Below are 26,776 nucleotides of genomic sequence, written 5' to 3'. Positions count from 1 at the left end.
GAGGGGGGTGGGGTGGGGGCAGTTAAAGTGGATGGCAACTGGAAGGTTGGATTGGTTGGCACGTACAGATCACAGATACTCCGCAAACCGGTCCCCGAGTCTGGGTTTGGTCTCCCCAATATAGAGACGATCACATCAGGAGCAACAGATACAGTAGATAAGGTTAGGTGACTCCATGCTGGATTTCAAAGGATTGGCTGGGGCCTTGGGCAGAGGTGAGAGGGAAGGTGTAGGGGCAGGTTTAGCACCTCATGCAGTGGCAAGGAAAGGTACCAGGTGTGGTGGAGGGGTTGGCGGGATTGGTGGGGAGTGTGGAGCTGACGATGGAGTCATGGAGTGGAAAGCAGACGGCATTGGGAGGAAAATCTCTTTTTGGTGTATGTTGAATGTAGGTGGCAGAAACGTCAGAGGATGATGTGTTGTATTCGGAGGTTGGTGGGGTGATATGTGAGGTCTAAAGGGACTCTATCCTTATTGTTGTTGGGGGAAGTGCAGTTTGGGCATCTTTAATCAGAAATGCGGGGAAACTTTGGCCTCTAAAGTGGAAGGATATCTGGGAAGTCAGAGAGTAGAACGCCTCATTCTGGGAGTAGATGCAGTGAAGGTGGAGGAATTGAATATGAGGTAGAATATTTGCAGGAGGGTGGGTAAGAGGACGCAGTGCCAAGATAATTGTGGGAGCAAGTGGGTTTGAAATGAACGTCAGTGGTGAGTCGGTTACCGGAGATGGATAGGGGGAGGTCCAGGAAGGAGAGGGAGGTGTCAGAAATGATCCAAGTGAATTTGACGGCAGGGTGGAAGGTGTTGGCGAAGTTGATGAACTGTTTGAGCTCCTCACAGGGAGCACGAGGCAGCCTCATTCATGAGTCATGTTAACGAGTTGTGACTTTAAACTGAGGCACTCATTCAGCTGACATTAGCATTAATTGAATAAGAATAGAGAAATTCAGATCCAGTCATTAAGACTGCCAGAAATAGAATAACTGGTCATTTGTTTTAACTGTTTGTGGGACCAGCTTATGGTCTATGCCAACATAAGTACAATGACTACAATTTCAGTAAGGTAATCACTGACAATGACATCCTTTAAGACATCCTGAGAATATGAACAGCACATAAATGCAAATTATTTCCTGGTCAATGCACCAATTCTGCACTCCGTTCCCATCCCACTATTCTGATCTCCCTTCATTCTGCTGTCTAAGTTTCAAATTACCCACATGCAACGTCACATAGAATACTATTATATTCTATGAACTCTGGCCAAAATGTAAAATCTGTAGCATTATGGAAAGCTTCACTAATTTAGGAGAAGGATATTTAAAACCCAATTTAAATGTGTCCAACGTTGGGGTCTGCTGCTACCAAGCTTTTACAAAAGAGGAGTGGAACACAATAATCAGAGAGGGAGCAGGAAATGCTGTCACAAGCTTGTTTGATGCCAATATGAACATGGTTATAAATCACAATTTTTGCAGACTCAAAACAAAAACAGAATTTGCTGGAAAAGCTCGGTATGTCTGGCAGCATCTGTGAAGAGAAAATCAGGGTTAACGTTTGAGGTCTGGTTCTGACGAAAGGTCGCCAGACCTGAAACATCAACTTTGATTTTTCTTCACAGATGATGCCAGGCCTGCTGAGCTTTTCCAGCAACTTCTGTTTATGAGCCAGAATGTTACACTGTCTTCTCTTCAGGAACAATTCAAAGACTGGTCAATGCTGTACTTTAATTTTTAAACTTTTATCGTTTTAGATCCAGCCCTTATTTCTAAGTTGTGTCAGCGTTGCTTTACTATTTCTTCTTGCATTCAGGAATTAATAAATACTGACTTAACAGGTAGCACATAATCCCAAATAAGGATTTTTTTAAAAATCAACAATTTAATAGCATCTTGGCCCACCCCCAGTCTGTACACCCAATGAAGCAGTTTTCAATAGTGATGTGGGTTGACTACATTATTTGAAGGATGGAGGCTTTACCTGGTAAGTATCATTGGTCTTCTTCAATCCAAATGCCAAAGTAGTACAGATTTAACAGGAGGCTCCTAAGGTACAATACCACCAGAACTTCTCCTTCCTCCATTGCAACGCTCCTCAAAATCTTCATCTTTTATCAACATGCTTAATATAGTGCCTTATAAAGTTCAATTCTAATGACAATCCTTTGAAACACCTTAGAACACTTTACAATGGCAAACGTGCTAAATAAATACAAGATGTTGCCACTCCTATTGTTTGAGGATATAGCTACAATCAAGACTATTATTAATAAGAGTCATGGACATTATTTTAATCTACGCTAATGTATTTCAATGAAGACCAAAATGCATAAAACTTTAAACCTGTCTGAACTTACCTGTTCCAACCAAAATACATATTTTAGGGACCTTTCATGGGAATATAAGGATATAATAAAAATGAATTTTATTTTTGTTTGAACAACAGTATACAAAAATGAGCTACACACCACAGTAAAACAATTTTTTTACATCAGTCTTGCTTGTTTACTCACCTGAAATGTTCCTTCCAGTGTTATTGCAAAGTAATACTCTCTTCTAGAGTACCTTCGCTCACAAATAAACACTTGGTTGCATATCCGTCCTTTCTCACCTGTCTGCTTAGTAAATAATTTCTTTCCAATCATTTTTGAAGAAATATCCCGGGCTTCCTCTGGACTGTAAACAAAATACGTTGTCAACCAAATGTGCTTTTTATTTCAAATCTTGTAGGAAGATTTCACAAAATGAAACTGAACATAAATGGGTAATCTTCAGAACTACTCAGTATGTGATAGAAACCTTTAAAATCTAACTTTTCAGATACAGAGCATAAAGCCATGATTTTTCCTCGACATACCTGAAACTAAGGTTTGATATTTACATGAAGACAAGGAGGAAAACTTGGAATCTCAGAGCTGCAGATGGCCTGACAAATTTAACAGTAGTCCCTTGTAGTGATTTGACGCAGGTAGATCTTATTGACTATGAATCCTTGACTGGGATGGCTAATCTGGGCCAATCAAGGAGCCCCGGCTGACAGATATAAACAGAGGATTCGGTCTCCTGACTCCAAGCTGGCTGGTCGCTGCCAGTGTACTGTGAACACGCAAATAAATGGGAGACTTGGTGACAAGATACTGCCTCTGTGCAGTTATTTCATCCCTCCTTATCATTTTGTTATTCTGTTTCCCATCTGGCAGCCAGTCATTTGGCTTGCATGATTGATTCCTGGGACGAAGTGGTTAGCTTGAGGTTGGGCCTGCAGTCGTTACAGTATAGAAGAATGACAGGTGACTTCATTCAATCACAATTTCCTGAGGGGATTAAGGGTGGATGATGACAGGATGTTTCCATTTGTGAGGAAGCCTAGAACTTCGGAACACAACTTAAAAATTAAATGTTTTCCCACTTAAGACTGAAACAATAGAGATTTTTTCCTCTCAGAGGGCTGTTAGTCTGTAGAATTCTCTTCCTATGAAAGCAATGGGGCTTAGATCATTCAATGTATTCAAGGCTGGCTTAGATTTTTGATTGAGAAAAGAGTAAAAGGTTAGTTGAGCAGAAGATGGTTGGGGGAAGGCGGGGAGGGAGGGAGAGTGCAGAGTGCAATCAGATCACTCCAGTTCCCCTCTCTCCACTTTGGTTGGGACTTCCTTGAAAAACTCTCATAAATTAATTCAACACGATTTCCTCTTCATGACATCATGCTGGCTCAGCTTTATTAGATTATAATTTTCCGAATGTGCTGCTAACACTTCTTTGATAATCTGGCATTCGTGTATAGCCCAACTGTTGGAAACAGAGGCTCCTTTCAAAAGGTGTGCTCACTCAGTATTCCACATTTGGTCTTTCCCACGTAGCATGAAACCTCATTTAACGGTTTCACTTTAGAAACTAGTCTTCCACAAGCATAAAAAAGAATTATTGAGCACCACGCTATCCTACAATCAGTGTGTTGTTTTTAAAAATACCAAGGAATTGGTTCTTAGAAAGAATAGTAAACTAATCCTCAGATGGCAAGGGGATGATGATCATCCAATGCCATGAGTAGCTCTCCCATGGCCACTGGCCAGTAGGATTTAGATGACGGAGCGATAGAGAGAAGATTCCTGGTCCTAGAAATGGAACAGTTTAATAAAAGTGCAGGGACAGAGATAAGGTCCTCAGATGGGCTAGAGGAAAAGGAGACCCAGGGAAGAATCTCCTAACACCTTGGCTAGACAGCAAGGGGCTGGCCCCCACAACTTTACTAAGACCAATACATCCATGCCAACAGTGTGTTTGTTCTTTGGTATTAGTGAATCATCTCAAATTGTCACGCCTGTATACTTTCTTTTTCTAATTAAAGAATCTAGCATACCTAAACTGCTTAATAATATCAATAGGTTATCAAAAAATTGCTAGAAATCGCTGACTGCCTATATTATGTAACTGTGATCAAGAACCTCCTAAAATCCACACAATATGCAAGATATTCAACACCCAGAGCAATGAGGTTGACTCTTATTTGCAGTCTGGACAATTAGGGAAGGGCAATAAATGTTGATCTAGCCAGCAACGCCCACAACCCATGAATGAATTTAAAAAACATGGGAAGAAACACTGCTGGGAAATAAAATTGAGCAGATACAAGAAGCCAGCAAGAGAGAACACAAAGAGTAATGATCACAATAAGGTTTTATATAATGACTGCACAATTTATATCCCTCTCAAAGACAAATGTCATATACTGGAGAAACAGCAATGATGAGGGAATGAGGACAGTGTTAAAGAGAAGTAAATTGGAAAAAGATATTGACAGAGCCTCAGAAGTCATTAGAGAGTCAATAAAATTCAGATAAACATATTCCAACTGAATAGAAGAACAAATTAACAAGAATGGGACACTAGGGAAATAAAGAATTGTAATAAAATTGAAAGTGCAATTCATGGTGAAATGCAGTATTTAGATTGAATATTATTAATGCATTTAAAAGTTGTTGAGGGAGAAGGTTTGTGAAGGAGAAAGAGGTAATTAGAATTGGATGCTCACATAAATGCTGTAGGCTGGGTTCAATGGCATTTTTTGCACTGCAGCTTCTACGAACTCCATCTACCCAGGAAATACAATGTATTTCAAATATGAAGGCTTAAAAAGCATACCTTGTGGGGCAACTCTACGAATTCAATAAATTATTTTACAGCATAGCAGTTCCCTTCTCAGTAACCTCCTCTAGCCCAACAAAGCATGACCCATTCACCTTTCTTCACTTCACTTTGTTATGCCTCAGTCAACTAGACAGTCAATTTTAGAAACATCTTCCTAAATTCCCTTACACCTCACTTGGCAAAATTACTTTGTTTGCATTTTAGGTCACTTCTTTTCATTCTTTTATACATTGCGTTAAGGAAGTACTTTCAAACATTTTCTCCATTAATGGCTGAACGTAAATAAAAACTGTTGTAACTTTCAAAACTATTACTGACAAAAAGTAAATGTAGTTCATTTATATTTGTGTTTTCAGAAAGCTTTCACATTTGCGATCAACAGAGTAGTCAGAACTCTCAGAATAACATAATGTTACAGCAACTGAATTAAAAAGATGAGTAAAGAAGAATGAATCAAGATACTTCATGTTGTAGAAGACAGTTAATATTTGAAAGCATTAACTGACATTACAAAATTAGTTCTGGTGATCAAGATATGAAGGATTATTCCTGGGAGGAGCTAACCAGTGGTTCTTAACCCATCTGTTTCTATAGTGAGAGAATATTTTAGTAACTGTAAATACAAACTTACTCTTAGGTTGAGCATGATATCTCACAAGACCATAAGACGACCATTAGAAATAGGAACAGGAGTAGGCCACTCGGCTCCTTGAGCATTCTCTGCCATTCAATGGCATCATGGCTGACACAACATTCCTCACAGCCACATTCGTGCCTTTTATCCATTACCCATGCTTCCCCAACAAGAGACAACCATGTACCCTAGATGTAATGTAAGTGGCTATTATGTAAGAAACTTATTTACTGTTTATCAAGATTCAGCCTATATACTGACCAGGACATTATGTCGGTATCATTTCCTACATCAGTAGTCTGGATTAATATAGGACAGAAGAATTAGTGGTTGCAAATCTACTCAAGGATGCTGAAGGCAGTGAGGACTTTATTTATTAAAAGACTTCAGTAATCAATCTTATGAATGGTCATTTTAATTTATAGCAATGGTTGAAGAAGGTATTCGAAGCAAGGTCTGCAGTTATACAGATAGCATCAAAATAGAGGAAAATATTATTAACTAACAATGCAACAAAATGATGCATATCTCAGTTAGTAGGTGATAGAACTATTCAAAATGTCTGTACACAAAATACTTAGAATAGGGAAGTATACAGTGTAGAAAATCTAATCAAGAAACAAGGATGGAGATTATAATTGTTAAATTTATGAAGCTATCAGCAGTGTTTAATTTCAGTTTAAAAAATGGCAGCTAAAGTATTATGTTTTGTTGGTATTATTTGACCCAAGCTAATAGCTAAAAACATCTCACTTTATCTGAAGATGTAAAATTTTAAGTGCATGTTTACATTAAGTAAAACTATTAAATCTCTATTTAAATATCTGAATAGTGATGAAGCATTCACTAGCTCCTCACAGATTTTAAAACACATTGCTTCGAGGATTAGGGCCATTGTTATGCAACTAATCTCTCAAACATTATATTCCAGCTACACTGTGCCACTCCTGATGTCACACAAGAAAAATTCTTTAAGTGGGCTTGGACTGGCCTTCATTGTTTTCAATCAAATATGTTTTGTGCAATCATTCCTCCAGCATTCATGGCAGGAAGAAACACATTATAAGCATCTAAAGTTTGTATGTTTCATGGAAGGATTAAAAATCGGTTTATCTTATAGTACTCACGAATAAACAATTCTGACTCCCCCTTTCAGTCCGCCTTCAAATACTCCTTTTCCTCTGCCACCAGCTAGCACTTGTGCTTTTACAACAAGGTCCTTCGAACCTGTAGTGCAAGACAAACATTATAGTGTATATACCTTCAACAGTCTGCCAGTATTTAGAATCTGCTTGCATGTTCAATACAAAATGCTAACACCCATCAAAATATATAACGATTGTTCATCAGAGCAGGCAAAAAGCTTGCCTGATCTTTCCTAATAGTTCTAAAACAAAATACATACAGAGTTATAATATTTCAGGATGACATGGACACAAATAGATGCACAACACTCAACTAAGTGAAACAAGCAGTCAGTACAGTCCACAAACAGCACCAACCTGGAGTTCCAGAGATACCAGGGAATCTAATGTCTCTTATAAAAACTACATTACCTCGGCACCATTCCAGCACCACTTCAGAAACCAAAACCTCTTCATAATGCACGATTCTGATCCTGATGCACTTTCTTAATAGACAGAACCCTTGATACGGTTATAAACAGGTGAGGATTAGTCACATTAACTCCCCCTTTTCTTTCAAATCTTCTTGGGCAGTCACAAGAACACATTTTTCTTATTTATTTTTTAAAAAGCACATTGCTGTTACAGTTCAGTTAAACTTAGCTAACTGGATCAAAAATGAAAGCCAATTGCAAGATTGAGTAAAAGAATGTGGAATTTTATTACCAAAAAACACATAACAATTTTACACACAGATACAGGTTATGAACTTAGAAAGAAAGAAGTTGAAGAGCTGTACTTGATACAAACAGGAAAGTAAAGTCAGTTGTATTTTAATTTAAAAAAAACAGAAGTTAAGCTGCAGCTATACATTTTTTGTTAACTAACGGTGTAAAGGGATAGAGCCAAGACTCTGAAGTTAGATTATGGATCAGCCATGAACTTATTGAAGGCAGAACTAGCTAGTGGGACTCAATTTCCACCTCCTGTTCGTAGGTTTCTATAATTTAACAATTTGAGACTTTAAAGAGTCTGTGATTTAGATAAAGGTACAGACATTTCCATAACAAGAAAAGGAAAGGCACCCAAGCTCGATCTCCCTGCTTGACTATAAGACATAGGAGCAGAAGTAGGCCTTCAGCCCATCAAGTCTGCTTCACTATTCAATGAGATCATGGCCCATCTGCCAATCCTCAATTCCACTAATAAAAACTGAAAGTACTGCGGATGCTGTAAATTAGGAACAAAAACAAAGTTGTTGGAAAAGCTCAGGTCTGACATCATTTGTGAGGGGGAAAAACAGAGCTCTGATGAAGGGTCACTAGACCCACAACGTTAACTCTGTTTCTCCCTTTACAGATGCTGCCAGGCCTGCTCAGCTTTTCCAGCAACTTTATTTTTGTTCCTCAACTCCATTTTGCTGCCTTTTCCCCATAGCCCTTGATTCTCTTACTAACTAAAGACTATCTTAATCTTGTATACTTAACAACCCAACCTCTTCAGCAGTCTGCATTGAAAATTTCCACAGATTCTGACTAATGACAGAGTCTAAATAAGACAGAAAACAAAGGCTAATAGCAATTGTAAGTTTAATAATACAGTACTGAATCCCTGAATATAGAAAATACACGCAAGATCTTAAAAACTGTAATTACAGCAACAAAGAAAGAGTACATGGCTAGATTAGTAGCTTCAGGAAATGCAAAGTTCTTATGTAAACACATTAACAGTAAAAGGGTAGTCAAAGGAAGAGTGGAACTGATTACAAAAAGATCTGCTTGTAAAGGTAGAGTACTTGGCAAAATACTAAATGTGTACTTTGTATCCATCATCACTAGAGAAGAGGGTGCTGCTAACCTAACAGTATAGTGGGAGGTCATAGCTAACCAGGTTAATATATAAATAATAAAAGGATCCTTAAAACAGAAAAATCAGCCAATGCATCCTAAGTTACTGAAGGAAATAAAAGCAGAAGCTATGAAGGTTTAAGTCACAATTTTCCTTAGATGAAGGGATATTTCCAGACAAGTGAACAATCCTAATTGCCACACTTCTGTTTAAAAATTTAAAGAAGCGTTAATCAGACAAGGTACATCCCTTAATGCTGTTACGTGAGATCTCCCGAGGTTTTGACCCAGCTATGAAGGCAGGCAACATGTTTTCAAGTTGAGCTGCTGCATTTCTTAGAGGGAAGATTATAGGTGATGCTGTTTCCTCAGTGTCACCTTCATTTTGCTAAGTGCTGGAAACACAGGTTTCGGAGGCCTTGTTGAAGAAGCTTTGGTGAGTAGTTGAAATATATTTTGGAAATAGCGCACAGTGCAGAAAAAGTCATTGATGACAGTGAATGTTTAAGGTGATGGATGGAGTGCCAGTCCTAGACATTGTCAGCTTAAGTGCTCCTACAGCTGCAGAGGTTTTTGTTTGAAGGACTACTTTTCAAATGGGTTAATCATGGAGATCTCTTCATCAGAAAGATATTACTAATTCCTGGCACATATGTGTTTCTGAAACAGGTTCAGCAATATGCCAACTAAACACTCGATTGTTCCACTTTACCTGCTTTACCAGGAATAGAATTATAGGAACATAGGAAAGGGAAGTAAGCCATACAGCCCTTCAAGTTAATCACCGTTCAATGAGATCATGGCTAATCTATGACCTAACTTCATATACCTGCCTTTGGCACATATTGCTCAAGACACTTGCTTACAAAATTTAACTGTTTCAGATTTAAAATTAACAACTGTTTCAGCATCCATTGCTATTTGTGGAAGAAGGTTCCAAATATCTATCACCCATTGGGTGTAGAAGTACTTCTTAATATCTCTCCTGACTATGTCCTCTTGTTCTAGAATCCCCAACCAGTGAAAATAGTTTATCTTTATGTACCTTGTCTTTTGGTGTTAATATCTTGAACACTTCAATCAGATCACCCCTTAACCTTATAAATTCTAGAGAAAACAGGCCTAATTTGTATAATCTCTCCTCATAACAGAACCACTGAAATCCAGATAGCATTCTTGCAAACCTGCACTGTGCCCTCACCAAAGCCAATCTATCCTTCCTCGGGTGTGGTACCCAGATCTGCTCACAGTACTCCATGTGGGATCTAACCACGTCTTTGTATAACCACAGCATAAGTTGTACATCTTGTATTCCAGTTGTCGAAATATAGAGGCCAGCATTCCATTAGTTTTCTTGATTATTTGTGATATATTAAAGATTATGCACCAGAACCCCAAAAGATTAGGCTTGGTGGCTCATGGCAGGAATACCAACATCAGTAGAACTGCTGCTGAGCCACTCTGTTGTGTCCTTCCCATCCTCAGTGTTTCCTCCAAGTGTTGTTCAACATGGAGGAATACCGATTTGTCACCTGAGAGAGGACTGTGTGTGGTAATCAGTTAGAGGTTTCCTTGCCCATGTTTAACGTGAAGCCATGACACTGCATCAATCCATAGTCAATGTTGAGGGCTCCTTAAACAGCACCCTCCCAACTGTATACAATTAAGCCACCACCTCTACTGGGTTGGTCTTGCCAGTGGGACAGGTCATGTCCAGGGATGGTATGGTTGGTGCCTGGGGCATTGGCTGTATGGTGCAATTCTGAGAGTGTGACTATGTCAGGCTGTTGATTAACTTGTCTGTGAAACAGCTCTCCCAATTTTGGCACCAACCCCCTGATGTTAGTGAAGAGGACTTTGCAGTGTCGACAGGGCTGTTCCTGTCATTGTCTTTTCCTATGTCTAGATTTGATGCCAGATGAACCTTCTGATTTCATTTCTTTGAGACTTTGTAGCAATTGGTACAACTGAGAGGATTGCTGGGCCATTTCAGAGGGCAATTAAGTGTCAACCACATTGCTGTGTGTCTGGAGTCACATGTAGGCCAGGTCAGGTGAGGGTGGCAGATTTCCTTCCCTGAAGGACATAAGTGTACAGTTGGATAAGTCAGTTCTGAAGTTAAGGGAAACATTGGGGGAATTTTCTGGAGGAGGCTGCAAAAGATAGAGTGCGGGCTGGAGAATGGTATATGAAGGAGTGGGTTTTTGCGACAATAGCAATGATTTCATAGTGATCAGTAGATTCGTAATTCCAGACTTTTGTTTTTAAATCATTGAATTCAAATTCCACCATCTGCCATCGTGGGATTTGAACCTGGGTCCCCAGAACATCAAGATGATAAAATGTGAGGCTGGATGAACACAGCAGGGCAAGCAGCATCTTAGGAGCACAAAAGCTGATGTTTCGGGCCTAGACCCTTCATCAGAGAGCGGGATGGGGAGAGGGAACTGGAATAAATAGGGAGAGAGGGGGAGGTCCAGTTCCCTCTTCCCATCCCCCTCTCTGAAGGGTCTAGGCCCGAAACGTCAGCTTTTGTGCTCCTGAGATGCTGCTTGGCCTGCTGTGTTCATCCTGCCTCACATTTTATCATCTTGGAATTCTCCAGCATCTGCAGTTCCCACTATCTCTCCCCAGAACATCAGCTGGGTTTCTGGATAAATAGTACAGTGATAATGCTACTAGGCCATTGCCTATCCTTACCACTACTCGAGGCCTGGTTGCCTGCTGAAATCCATTTTCCAAAAAAGTGCACAACTCCTGAAATTGAAGATGCCATTCATGGGAAACACATTTAATCATGCACAGTAAAAGTTCTAGTCTATTGTGCATTCTGAAAGGCAAAAGATATTGATGGAAAAATACAATTTGGTGTCAATGGCATCTCTGTTATGCTGAAATCCATCAAGGGGACACAAATTTCAGAACCTTTGTGCTCTACAGACATATGTTATAAACTTCCAAATATTCCTAATTTGCGGCCAGATTGAATAACATCACTTCAGTCTTGAAATACGTCTATCAAAGTGGCTATGGTTTCTTCTATTTGAAAGGGGCAAGCCCAATTTCAAAACTTTCTAGGAAACAAAAGTATACAGCAGAATAAGATTTCTACTACATTATTTTTAAGTCGCAACAACCTTCCCTTAATTTGAACCCCAAGCCACATCACAGTGCTTTGTGATCTTACTAGGGTATTGCACAAATTGGCTGTTATCCGCAATGAAGAAAAACCTTTTTTAATGCTAATTTTAATATTTTGGGTTAAATCAAGTCCCAAATCAACCATAACACACTTCCCCAAGCTGCACACTCCATGATCCTAATGCCCAAGCACCTCCCCACCTCAGTCCCTAAACTCCTCACTTCTCCTGCCCAACCCTCTCACCCCATCACATCCCCTCTTGCAGCTTACTCCTCCTTCATCCAATACCCCTCTCCATTACACTCCTTCATATACCATTCTCCAGCCCGCACTCTATCTTTTGCAGCCTCCTCCAAAAAATTCCCCCAAACTTCAGAACTGACTTATCCAACTGTACACAGTTCCTCCAATCACAGGCTGTTTCTCCTGATAGACTTTCTAGTAACTTGCAACTTTTCTCTGAATGCTTGCCCATGAGAGTGCATTTCCTCCAGAGCTCTGGGGACTTTTGCTGGCATGTACTTTAAAAACATTAGCACCAAGTGTTCAAATCCAGAAATCCAATTAGTGAAGTGTTAAAGTGAAATCATATCCATTTAGAATTGCAGAATAAAAGCATAGCTATAGCCCCAAAAACAGTTTAGATGTGTGTCTAGTTATAGGGACTCAAGTAAATTCCATTGTTAATGTTTACCACCTGCATTGATAAATAACAGGTTCTCAATCTTCTTGAATTAAAAGCATTATAGATAACATACAATTTTTGTCCATACTTATTATTTTCGTTTAAAGTCTGGCACATGTGGCACAGTCACAGAGCTGTGGAAGCAGTCTGAGTCACTGGGTTCCTGGCGGTGAGGAGTGAGTTTGGCCTTCAAGACACAGTATGGAGGATATAAAGAATGGAATGAGGATTATGGCATGAGAAAGATTTAGCAGACCTAGACTAGACTGATACTTGATCATTTGGACCTTGTCATTTTTATTTTCAGATTTCCACTCTCTCCAGTATTTTATTCAAATCAGCAAGATTCTCATTCCAATTTTATTTATAAAGGTGCACATTGCCTCACAATGATTGAATATTTCTAAATCATATAGTGCAGTATATATTCTAAGAAATCAGACTTTTAATAAATGATCATTTTCAAAATAAGTACAGAATTTGTTGTGTAATTGGTAGGCTTAGTATAAGGCTACATTGTTCGAGAAATTGTTTTCATCTGCACTCTGGAAAAACAAAGCCACTAGAAATGTCAAGGTCTCTTGGTTCAGGCTTCTGTGTTGACATTCTTAAGTCTCTAGGATAGCACCTTACATACCTTTTCATTAATACATATGCCTAGTAAGAGCTACCAAACAGGTGTAAGCATGAGGTAAAATAAAAAGTAGCTCCTAAAAGCCAGGAAATTACTGACCAGTTGACCTAATATCAGTGGTGGGAAAATCACCACAGTCTATAATCAAGGATAGGTTACCTGAAATGTTGAAAATATTCAGTAAATCAGGAAGAGCAGCACGAATTCATGGCAGGTAGGTCATGTCTGTGTCCAATTTTGGGGCCCACACCTCAGGAAGGACATACTAGCCCTGGAGCATGTCCAGCAGAGATTCACACGGATGATCCCTGGAATGGTAGGTTTAACGTATGATGAACGGCTAAGGATCCTGGAATTGTACTCATTAGAGTTTGGAAGGTTGAAGGGAGATCTAATAGAAACTTACAAGATAATGTATGGCTTAGAAGGGGTGGACACTGGGAAGTTCTTTCCATTAGGCGGAGAGACCAGGACCCGTGGGCACAGCCTTAAAATTAGAGGGGGTAAATTTAAAACGGAAATGAGATGACATTTCTTCAGCCAGAGAGTGGTGGGCATGTGGAATTCATTGCCACGGAGTGCAGTGGAGCTGGGACGTTAGATGCTTTCAAGGCAGAGATCGACAAATTCTTGATCTCAAGGAATCAAGGGCTACGGGGAGAGTGCAGTGAAGTGGAGTTGAAATGACCATCAGCCATGATTTAAATGGCGGAGTGGACTTGATGGGCTGAATGGCCTTACTTCCACTCCTATGTCTTATGGTCTGGCAAACCTTAATGAACTTTATGAAGAGGTCACTAAGGTGATCGACAGGGGAATGTCTAAGGATATTGTTTATATGGACTTCCATTCATCTTTTAGGGCGGCTTTATTGTTGTACACAACTCTCAAGGCATCAAAACTAGCGTCTGGTCTAGTCCGAGTGCCCAATCTGTGAACTGACATCAACAAAATTGGTCTATCTCTCCTTTAAATATGAGACCATCTTTGATATTCAAATTAACCAGAATAATTGTAACACATTCATCAAGATCATTGATTTAAAGTTATTCCACCCCTACTCTGTTTAATTGAACTTTCTACATTTTAAAGCCCCACAAGGTTGACTACATTTCCTAAATTCTGTAGTACCATCATGAAAGGAGGTATCAATGTGCATTATGAAGATGCCTGAAAGCTTTTGTTTATAATACCAATAAAACATCGGCTTTAAAAGAATACAATCCATTTTCAGCAAAACCATAATTCAGTGCACAGGTACGATTCTCATTCTGCATCTGTTGTATGTTTTGCATACAACAAAAGTATTTCTGAAACCATCCAGGGTATCACCTTGCTGAAAGATTCTCCTGAATGTAGCTGAAACAACAAGCAAGATCACTTTCTCAGTTTTGGGAGAGTCCAGTATAAATTCTAAATCACCCAATCCCTTTTACAAAAGAAACCCTAACAACTAGCCTCATTTTGGCCTTAACTCACATCAAAAGGACTCTTCCAAGTAAATCCATCTAGGTGACAAAGCTGGCTGCTGTTCATCTCTCACCTTGAACTCCAAACTCTATAACCATCTAACCCTCTTTTCTGTGTTGCCTCTCATTAGTTTATCAATATCATCGAATTTTCATGATCATGAAGATGTCTGCTCTTAGTTCCCTGAGTTGATCATATAATCAGGAAACTCTATAGCTGTACTTGAAAATACTATCCTATTTGGAAGCCTTGCCTTAGGAAAGAAAACCTTTAAGGGCATAGAAGTTACTAAACTCGGCAAGAAGAGTATTTGATGAGTTGATCTTACTTAAAAAAGATCTGCTTTAAGACTTTTGGCAAAAGTATAGAGTTTCTTGAACCAGGAGGATTAATGATGATCATCCATGTGTCAGTATTACTGTTGAATTTGTTCAGTGAAAAGGCTACAATCATTCAACATGATAGACAAAAATAACTCTTGAATTCAGTAGTGCCATTTTCCGTAAGAACCTTTAATAGAAATTGATGTACGGACAAGATTATGTGGGGACGCATTAACATCATTTTAATTAAGCTGGAATAATGTTTAAAAATATTTTAATTAAAAAGTTAAAAATAACTTTCTCCCCTATTGTTATTTCTTCATATAATGTTTTTTTTAAAAAATCCGTTAAGTACCTGATGTACTTATAAGTGGAATTTTCAGTTTTATGTCTAATACTTTCATAGCTTCTAACCTTTCCTTTAAGGCAACCATCCTCTACTGCTCACCAGATCCAGAAATCCAACTAGTCAAGGGTAGAACTGGACGCAAAGTAAATAAATATTTAAGTGCACAAACAAATTTACATATAATATATACCTCTTAAAACTCAACAACCAGTTTTAGTGTATGTCTATTTTTGAAGATTAAGACAATTCTCCTTTTAGCAATATTAACTTTGTCCATTTAACTTTGTATGATTCACAATAGCTGCCTGCTTTGCACTTTTATGACTCACTGAGGTAGCGTCCTGGAGATCCAGAGTTGTCACAAAAGTTATTAAGTTTGAAAAAGAAAAGTGCAAAATCCCCACACTACCCGATTTTCAGAACCTGTCTAAAAGAAAGCATGAGATAATGACCCTTCTTCATTTCGGCCCGAAACGTCAGGTTTCCAGCTCCTATGATGCTGCTTGGCCTGTGTTCATCCAGCTCTACACCTTGTTATCTCAGATTCTCCAGCATCTGCAGTTCCTACTATCCCTGATAGAAAGCATAACCAGGTTCCTATTCTTAACAATAATCACTACTTATTACAGCTAGTCAGATTTTAACTACAGATTAAACAATTAAACAAAATTAAGTAAACCGTACAAATTACAACACTCAGCCCCTTATACACTCAATCCTACACACAAAGATAAACAGAAACAAAAATGTGTGGGGGTGGAGGGGGAACAGGAAAAACAGCTCTTGTTCACAGTACCTGTTGGGTTGGTTCTTACTGATCCAAAGATTTCATTTTGACCTTCCTTTTTCCAAATGCTCTTATTGGTTTCCAAAAGATAGAAAGTGGCTGGTTCACCAGTGAAAGTTCTTTGACTTATCCAATTCAAAGTCACAATTTGAATTAACTGCTGAAGGAAAGATAAGCTGGTTTTCTTCAGGTTTAAAGTTACCTGCTGCAGAGAACTGAGGAAGTGATTTTAGCCACTGCAGAGCTGCTGGTTTCTAATCTTGATGTGAACTAGCTTCTTCCAGTCTTGCTCAAAGTCCAAGTTGTTCATCTAAATGACTACCAATCACCTAATTGGCAGGCAGGGAACTTTTGACATTGGTTTGTGAACTAGGGACAAATTATCAAATCAACTTCACCTATAAACAATCCCTCAGTTCAAGTTCATATTATACTTTGCTGGAATCCACAATCTCGTAAACTAGGTTCACAAAGGTATCAAAATTCCTTATGTTTAAAACATGTAGCCACCCTTTTAAGTCCCTACGTTTCAGAACAGTTCATTTTTATTTCAGTCCACAGTTTTAAAAAGCACAAAAATAAACATACGTGGTCTTACACCACGATAATATGAGCAGACCAAAATGCTGGGGACAATAGTATCCACATGCATTTGGATGCAAGGAAATAATACTTTTATTGTCAGCAAGTTTAAAGAAATCCGACCGCATCTGCAAAACAAAAATCAATGAATGAACTTTGTGGAGTGGATGCCTCTTAATAGCCAATACTGGGATTGCTTCAAGGTTCAATTGACATTTACTACTTCTTAACCTCTACTTTCCTCGTTTGATTCCCCCAAGAGCTTCCCGCTTGGAAAGATTTGAATTTCCAAATAATGAAGGAATATTTTAAGTCAGTTTTGACTTGTCAATCAGGCACTTTATTACTCTTTCTCGGTTTCTCATTTCATGTAAGGCTACAATTTGAATTGTTCCCATTCCTTAAGTATTTCCAAATCAGCAAAACAGATTTTGATCTACTGCTTTTTTAAAATCCAAAGCATACTCTTGATCCATTCTAGATTTTCTTGAACATTGGGTATCCTCAGCATTCTTCTAAACCAACTTGCTTCACCTATTACATTTTTATTTGTTAATCTTTCTCCTGTTTCAACATTCAAAACGATAAATGAATGGAGACAATCAACACAAAAATTTACCTTTAATTTTATCTCAGGTTTCCATGTTTCTTAATAATCAAAGGTCAGAAGCATTATCCTTCATTTGATGTCTTTTTAACGACTTCCATTTTACAGAAAGTCTACAATCTTTACAAGTGTTCTCACCTGTGCAATCATATCCCTTCTAATTTGTACTATTTATATTTTCCAAACATGGCACTTTCTTTATTAAAACACGCAAACATCCTTGTTTGCAATCTTGATAACTTTAATCATAATGTTCAAAGTGGTGGTAAATAGCTGGTAATTAGGAAGTGGTCATTAGATTGACACTGTTTTTAGATGATAATACTGTTTTGCAAGTCACTCAAAATATTTCCAACTAATTTACTCCCAGGAGGCACTATGCCATTCAGTTCAAACACAAGTGCCCAGTGGGTTTCAATAAGTCGATATTTTGTTGGTAATTCTACTTGATTGAGCAATACTTATTAATTTCTTTGGCTCAGTCCATCTTCAAAGAACTTTGAAGTATGTTACCAGCTAAAGTTTATGAATAGTGCTTCAAGACCATTTTTACATGGCAGTGGCAGCACGTTAAAGTTTTTTTTAAACATTCTTCTACATTTTGTGGATAATTACAGAGTATGTAATTCCTCAAAGTCTGCTCCTTAACCTGGAGGCCATTTACTCACTGCTGTGAAAATAAATCTGTCCACTGACCACAGCCCAAGCCATAAGCTGATGGAGTCTTTATTTTAACATTTTCTGAACAGAGGTTCAGATGATAACAACTGTTGGATGCCCTGCTTACCCAGGTAATGGTCACTCTGGTCCAAACATGAGCTTATGAAAACAGCTGTTAAAATGTTCAGAAGAAAGGCATTCTCTTAAAAGCAAACTAAGTTAAATGATGAAGAAAGGTCATCAGCCTAAAAATGCTTATATCTTAGACTTCTAAACATGTCTTAGGACCATAAGACATAAGAGTGGAAGTAAGGCCATTCGGGCCCATCAAGTCCACTCCACCATTTAATCATGGCTGATGGGGATTTCAACTCCACTTACCCGCACTCTCCCTGTAGCCCTTAATTCCTTGCGAGATCAAGGATTTATCAATGTCTGCCTTGGAGACATTTAATGTCCTGGCCTCCACTGCACTCTGTGGCAATGAATTCCACAGGCCCACCACTGTGTGTGTGAAAAAATGTCTCCTTATTTCTATTCTAAATTGACCCCCTCTAATTCTAAGGCTGTGCTCACAGGTCCAAGTCTCCCCGTCTAACAGAAACAACTTCTCAACGTCCACCCTTTCTAAGCCATGCATTATTTTTTAAGTTTCTACTAGATCTCCCCTCAACCTTCTAAATTCTAATGAACACAATCCCAGGATCCTCAGCCGTTCATCGTATGTTAGGCCTACCATTCCAGGGATCATCCGGGTGAATTGAGTCTTGAACGATATGCCAACTCTTATTTTCTAGCCACATTAATGGGCCTTTCCTTTTCTAGTAACTCAACAATAAGTCTTGAATCAGACGCACTCAACAATTGAAGGCATCCAGCTGGGCAACTATTATACAATTTAAAAAACTGATTCAGAATCGAGCATATTTCTAACTTTTAGCACAGTGGCTCAGTGATTAGCACTGCAGTCTCACAGTGCCAGGGACGCAGGTTCGATTCCAGCCTAGGACGACTGCCTGTGTGAAGTTTGCACGTTTGCCCCATGTCTGCGTGGGTTTCCTCCGGTTTCCTCCTACAGTCCAAAGATGTGCTGACGAGGTGGATTGGCCATGCTAAATTGTCCATAGCGTTCAGGGGTGTGTGGGTTATAGGGGAATAGGTCTGGGTGGGGTGCTTCAAGGGGCGGTGAAGACTTGTAGGGCCAAAGGGCCTGTTTCCACACTGCAGGGAATCTAATCTAATCTAAAACTCAGTCTTTGTAACTTTGGAAACTATTTCAGCAGTTTACTAAAAAAAAAATTAGAAGATAAAAACAGTTAGTTATTTACATCAGACAATTCTATAAATAAGGAGAAACTCTGTAGTTGTAAATTATGAAAAGGAAAGTAAACAGTTGGACTATGGGTGAAAGGCTGCAATAATCTGATAGTTCTTTCAAAGAACCGGCACAGGCTTAATGGACCAAATGGCTTTCTTCAGTGATCATTCCTCAGAATGGACCCGAAATGTTAACTCTGATTTTTTTTTTCTTCACAGATGCTGCCAGGCCTGCTGAGCTTTTCCAGCAACTTCTGTTTCTGTTCCTGATTTACAGCTTCGGCAGTTCTTTCGGCTTCCTTCAGTGTTGTATGACTCAATGATATTGATATATTTTCCCAGCATTTTTGGGCGAGTGTGTTTTTCTTCCAACATTTTTTCAAAAATTGACAAAATTCCACAGTTTCATATTAGCCATTATTGAAAATTCAATACATGTTCTTTCTATACAATCATTCACATCTACCATTTCCTTTATTTTTGGAACTTTGAGGATTTACAGATCTGCTTGGCAGTCTTGTGGCTACAATGCCTTTTAAGAACATAAGAAATAAGAGCAGCAGTAGAACATTTAGCACTTGGGTCCCACTCTGCTAATCAATTACAACATGGTTAATTTTTGACTTCAACACAATTTTCCTACACTATCTCCATCATCCTTGATGTTTTGAATTTATCAATCTCAGTACTGAACATACTAAACAATGGAGCCTCAACAGCCCGATGGAAGGGTGAATTCCAAAGACATCACCGTCATTCAAGCCCAAATGATTTATCCCTTATTCTGAGATTGGTTCTAGATACCGCAGGAAGGGGCAAGTATTCATTCTGAACCTGTTGTTCCCATAAGTATTTTGCATGTTTGAAGGAGATCACCTCTCATTTTTACAAACTCCACAGATCATTGGCCCAACAGTCCCCATATTATCTAGAAATCTGTACATCATGTCCCTGCAGGTGGAGTTCATTTTTGATCTTCCTGACATTCATACGTTTACTTTAGTGATGGAAAGGGATAGGTGTATACCACTGGGCAAGAGCTATAGCTAGGGGAAAGGCAATTACGATGAGATTAGGCAAGATTTAGGGAGCATAGGATGGGGAAGGAAACTGCAAGGGGATGGGCACATTAGAAATGTGAAGCTTATTCAAGAAAAAGCTCCTGTGTGTCCTAGATAAGTATGTACCCGTCAGGCAGGGAGGAAGCTGTAGAGCGCGGGAGCCATGGTTTACAAAGGAGGTGGAATCTCTGGTCAAGAGGAAGAAGAAGGCTTATGTTACGATGAGATGTGAAGGATCAGTTAGGGCGCTTGAGGGCTACAAGGTAGCCAGGAAAGACCTAGAGAGAGGCTTCAGAAGAGCCAGGAGGAGACATCAGAAGTTGTTGGTGGATAGGATCAGGGTAAACCCTAAGGCTTTCTATAGGTTTTTAAGGAATAAAAGAATGACGAAAGTAAGATTAGGGCCAATCAAGGATAGTAGTGGTAAGTTGTGTGTGGAGTCAGAGGAGATAGGGGAAGCACTAAATGAATATTTTTCAACAGTATTCACTCTAGAAAACGACAATGTTGTCGAGGAGAATACTGAGGTACAGGCTACTAGACTAGGTGAGATTGAGGTTCACAAGGAAGAGGTATTAGAAATCCTACAGAGGGTGAAGATGGATAAGTCCCCTGGGCCAGATGGGATTTATCCTAGGAGCCTCTGAGAAGCCAAGGAGGAGATTGCTGAGCCTTTGGCATTGATCTTAAACTCGTCATTGTCTACAGGAATAGTGCCACGAGACTGGAGGATAGCAAATGTGGTTCCCCTGTTCAAGAAGGGGAGTAGAGACAACCCTGGTAATTATTGACCAGTGAGCCTTACCTCAGTTGTTGGTAAAGTGTTGTAAAAGGTTATAAGGGATGGGATTTGTAATCATCTAGAAAAGAATAAATTGATTAGGGATAGTCAGCACGGTTTTGTGAAGGGAAGGTCGTGCCTCACAAACCTTATCAAATTCTTTGACAAGGTGACCAAACAGGTAGATGAGAGTAAACCAGTTGATGTGGTGCATATGGATTTCAGCAAGGCTTTCAATAAGGTTCCCCACAGTAGGCTATTGTACAAAATGCGGAGGAATGGAATTGTGGAAGATATAGCAATTTGGATTGGAAATTGGCTTGCTGAAAGAAGACAGAGGGTGGTAGTTGATGGGAAATGTTCATCCTGGAGACCAGTTACTAGTGGTGTACCGCACGGGTCGGTGTTGGGTCCACTGCTGTTTGTCATTTTTATAAATGACCTGGATGAGGGCGTAGAAGGATGAGTTAGTAAATTTGCAGACGACACTAAGGTCAGTGGAGTTGTGGATAGTGACGAAGGATGCTGTAGGTTGCAGAGAGACATAGATAAGCTGCAGAGCTGGGCTGAGAGGTGGCAAATGGAGTTTAATGCAGACAAGTGTGAGGTGATGCACTTTGGTACGAGTAACTGGAAGGCAAAGTACTGGGCTAATGGTAAGATTCTTGGTAGTGTAGATGAGCAGAGAGATCTTTGTGTACATGTACACAGATCCTTGAAAGTTGCCACCCAGGTTGACAGGGCTGTTAAGAAGGCATACAGTGTTTTAGCTTTTATTAATAGAGGGATCGAGTTCCGGAACCAAGAGGTTACGCTGCAGCTGTACAAAACTCTGGTGCGGCCGCACTTGGAGTATTGTGTACAGTTCTGGTCACCGCATTATAAGAAGGATGTGGAAGCTTTGGAAAGGGTGCAGAGGAGATTTACTAGGATGTTGCCTGGTATGGAGGGAAGGTCTTACGAGGAAAGGCTGAGGGACTTGAGGACGTTTTCATTAGAGAGAAGAAGGTTGAGAGGTGACTTAATTGAAACGTATAAAATAATCAGAGGGTTAGATAGGGTGGATAGGGAGAGCCTTTTTCCTAGGATGGTGATGGCGAGCACGAGGGGGCATAGCTTTAAATTGAGGGGTGAAAGATATAGGACAGATGTCAGAGGTAGTTTCTTTACTCAGTGAGTAGTAAGGGAATGGAACGCTTTGCCTGCAACGGTAGTAGATTCGCCAACTTTAGGTACATTTAAGTCGTCATTGGATGAGCATATGGACGTATATGGAATAGTGTAGGTTAGATGGGCTTCAGATCGGTATGACAGGTCGGCACAACATCGAGGGCCGAAGGGCCTGTACTGTGCTGTAATGTTCTATGTTCTAGATGGACAGCACAGAAAAAGACCATTTGGTCCAACTCGTTCATGTCAACCAGATATCCTAAATGAGTTTATTCCTACTTGCCAGCAACTGGCCCTCTAAACCTTTCCTAATTATACACCCACCCAGATGTCACTTAAATGTTGTAGTTATACCAGCCTCCACCACTTCCTCCGACAGTTCATTCCATATACCTACCAATCTCTGCATGAAGAAGTTGTCCCTTAGATCCCTTTTATATCTTTCCTCTCTCACCTAAAACCTATGCCCTCTAGCTTTGGACTCCCCGGCCCTGCAAAAAAGATCTTGGCTATTTAACTTATCCGTGCCTTTCATGATTTATATAAACCTCTATAAGGCCATCCTTCAGACTTCTATGCCCCAGCCTATTCAGCCTCTCTCTATAGTTCAAACTCTCCAATCCCAGCAACATCCTTGTAAATCTTTTCTACACCCTTTCAAGTTTAACAACATCTTTCCTAATACTGGGAGACCAGAACTGAATGCAGTATCCCAAAAGCAAGTGATAGCTCCTGAGATCTCAATAGTGCAATTAATGAGGTGTAGGTCAGATCTAATCTATTTTCAATACTAGATTACCTTGCAAATGATAATCAGGATGTCACCTGCAAAGGAGAAAATGTCACTCCCACATACCCGGTTTTTTGGAATCACCAGGGCTACAATGTTACTTCCAGGTTTTGGTAAACACCCATCCTGGCAAATGTTATAATCTACATTCCCATCATCTTCCGATTTGAGAGGGACTAGAGATTTGTAAACTACTTTGAAAAAAGATATAATCATTGGGGTGCCTTTTCCAAAAATCAATATGAATTATATCATAGAGTACCGAAGACATAAGAGTACTTACCCGTATATTAAAGCATTAGTCCGTTTATTTACTTCATAAAGTTTACTATAATGAACATTTACATAAATTACAAGGTTAAAGATTGACTGAAGCAAATACAAAATAACGGTTTTGGGTGTAGTTATATACAATTTGTCAGACCTTGAAAGAATTACTAAATTGCATTTAGGCTTGAGCACTTCAACTGATTCATGGAAACAGACAGAAGAAAATTTTGTCAAAGTTTCAATCACATTGAAAAGTTATGAAAGAAACCTATTCAAGAAATTCAGTTGATTTGATTCTTCATGAATGTTAGACTTTTTCAGGCAAGTGACATCAGTTATAGGGCGAAAACTTTGAATCACTGATGATCTACAGCATAATCATGGCAGCACTCAGAGGATATTCTTGAGGGGCCATCCAGTGAGGCTACATGAGAGGAACTGAGAAGCAAGAAGGGGATGATCACTTAGATGGGATACCATAGGCCAAACAATGGACAGCATGAATATGAGGAGTAACTACAGTAAGTCCTCCGTTATCTGTGACATCATAAACAGCGGATTCACCTACCCGTGCCAAAAAAAACTAACAAAAATCAGCATCCGTGGGCAGAAATCGCATATCTGACAGTACAAGAGTGTAACAGTTGATCAAGTGGGCCAGTGGGGCAAGAAATGGCAGATGGAGTTTAATTCAGATAAATTCAAACTGTTGCATTTAGGTACGACAAACCAGAGCAGGACTTATACAATTAATGGTAATGTCCAGTTGAACAGAGAGAACTCGAGGTGTAGATACACAGTTTCTTGAAAGTGGCGTCACAGGTGGACGGGGTGGTGAAGGCGGCTTTGGCACTCTTGCATTCATTGGTCAGAGCAATGAGTACAGGAGTTGCAATGTTATGGTATGGCTCTACAAGAGATTGATAAGGCCATATTTGCAGTACTGAAAACAATTCTAGCAGACCAGCTATAGGAAGGATAAAATTAAACTGGAAAGTGTGCAAACAAGATTTACAAGGATATTACTGAGACTGGAAGGTTTGAGTTATAATCAGAGGGCGGATAGGCTGGGACCTTTTTCTCTGGAGCATAAAAAGCTGAGGGTGACCTTACAGAGGTTTACAAAATTATGAGGGGCACAGATAAGATGAATAGCCAAGTCTTTTGCCCCAGGGTAAGGGAGCCCAAAACTACAGAGGGTAGTGGATACTCTAAATCAGCTGCCAGAGGAAGTGAGAGAGGCAGGTACAATTACAACATTAAAAGACGTTTGGTCAAGTACATGGATAGGAAAGATTTAGAGGGATATGGGTCAAACACAGGCAAATGGGACTAGTTCAGTTCCGGAAACCTGGCTGGCATGGATAGGTTGGGCTGTAGGGCCTGTTTCCGTGTTGAGTGGCTCTGCAATTCTACACCCAATAAGCAATATAATGCACTTTTTTCTCAATTTATTGTGAGCTACTGAACTATTTCAACATTATTAATGCAACACATGACTTCAGCTTATATAAAAATTTCAACCTAAGTATTCAAAAGTCTTCTGTAAAGACTCAAACATGGACTTCAATTTAAACGGAACCTTTCAAAAATTCAGGACTTTCCAAGATGCCTTACAGCCAATGACATGCATTTCAGTAGTGCATTTAAATGTAAGTAATGCATTCAAAATAGTGTCATGGATTTTTAAAAAAAAAACCATCTACCTGAAAATGGGCAAAGAAACGAAAAAGGAAGATTTGAATTTTAAGATTCTTGGATAATCAGTTTTGTTTTCTTACCAATAAAAATTATATTCTATAAAGAATTTTGATAACAGTTGGCATCAGTCAAAGTACTGAACATTTATCACACTAAAAAGAGCAAAACAGTGTTCAGTAGAACCTAAGCTAAGACCAATACCTTGCAAATCCAACAGGATTTTGTAGTCTGCAAAATGATTTTCAGCAAATGCTAATCGGTTTCAGACGAAGTAAAAGGACTGTCCTAGCACCTTAATTTCCCCATTTACAAACATCACTGAAAATAACTATCTAACTTAATTCAGGTGTTTCAATAATAGCAGAGTTCTCTGTGCTCAATTACTTATCCCTTAACCAATAGAGGAATAGAGAGGAAAGTGATGTTATCTAGAATTTGAGTTTGAACTAGAATTTCTGCATTGCTTAAAATAACTCAGCCAGTAAACAAGCGCTGGCGATGTATAACACAAAGGGAAACTTCAAATTCAAAGCAACAGCCTTCACTCAACGTAATCTTTAAAGGCATTAACATAGCTCTAGCCTTTAAGATAAATTCCCACAGTTGGGCTCAATTTCGAGATAATTGAATAAGACAGGATTTTCTTTTTAACAAAAGATCAACTTCTAATAGTTGAATCGGTCATCATTTCAAGACGCGCACATTCAAATCTTGGCTGTTCATAACACAGAGAGAAGACATTGAAGGGAAACAGGCAATCATAGATCACCATACCTATCTCAAATAATGAAAGTAATCATCACACTGACAGAAAGCCTCTCATGCTCTCAGGATATTCAAAAGTGCTTTAAAGCTCAATAGATTTCACTGAAGTATAGTCACTTCTGTCACGCAAACCAGTTTGAGCATACCAAAATAATTGTTATTAACACTGGTTGAGGATTGTATTGATCAGGATAATGGGAAGAATTCCTTTAATGGTCTTCAAAATGGATGCAATGGAATATTCCCTGTCCACCTGAGGAAGGAAGTCAGAACTTCGTTTCAAATCTCATCCAACAAAAAGTTGTCTCAACAATACAGCTTGACCCCCTAACCCACACCTCATCCCACACCCAGCAACCTCCCAATGCACACACGCGCGCACACACACACACCCACCCCCAGGGAAGAAAATGTGCTACCAGCAGCAGTGGCATTGGAGATGTAAATATAAACAAATGGAATAAATCAAAAAAGAAAAATAGAAAAAGGAAAGAAAAAGCTGTTATGATCCAAGTTGAGGTTACAACTGGAACAGTCAAATTCCTGGCTGAAATAAGACCAGATCAAATTATCTTTTTCCAAAATTTAACCTGATTTCTTTCACTGAAAACACTGCATGCAAATGTTGCCATTTTGGTTTTCTTAAAATAAATAATAAAATAGAACGAAATTATTTACATATAATTCAATTTGAAAGATTTCAAAACACAAAATACTATTCCATCTCTTTTCAACACCATTACTTTACAGAGAAAGTTCCTTTTTCTGTTACATCTACAGGTTTAACTTAACTGTTCATTTTAATTCCCAGTCTTCAGAAATTGATAGCCTCTTCCTTTATAATTCACACAACTGAATTTAAACTTTCTTAGCTACAAGTAACTGCTTCAGGGTTCTAAGCAATCTTCTCTTGAGGCTGCACGTGCGCAA

General features: G+C 39.2%; 1 protein-coding gene across 1 annotated transcript in view; it reads right to left on the bottom strand.

Annotated features, from left to right (window-relative positions):
• LOC125457151 (succinate--CoA ligase [ADP-forming] subunit beta, mitochondrial-like) overlaps nucleotides 1-26,776 on the bottom strand; it is an 81,564-nt gene that overhangs the window by 43,564 nt on the left and 11,224 nt on the right. The window contains exons 3-4 of the mRNA XM_059650431.1: nucleotides 6,909-7,008; nucleotides 2,513-2,675 (exon numbers count right to left, since the gene is read on the bottom strand). Of these exons, the coding sequence (XP_059506414.1) occupies nucleotides 2,513-2,675; nucleotides 6,909-7,008 (263 nt within the window). The remainder of the gene's footprint in view (nucleotides 1-2,512; nucleotides 2,676-6,908; nucleotides 7,009-26,776) is intronic.

This window comes from Stegostoma tigrinum, chromosome 12, assembly GCF_030684315.1.
Source record: "Stegostoma tigrinum isolate sSteTig4 chromosome 12, sSteTig4.hap1, whole genome shotgun sequence".
In the NCBI taxonomy this organism is placed as follows: Eukaryota; Metazoa; Chordata; class Chondrichthyes; order Orectolobiformes; family Stegostomatidae; genus Stegostoma; species Stegostoma tigrinum.
This window is presented reverse-complemented; position numbering and strand designations above follow the sequence as displayed.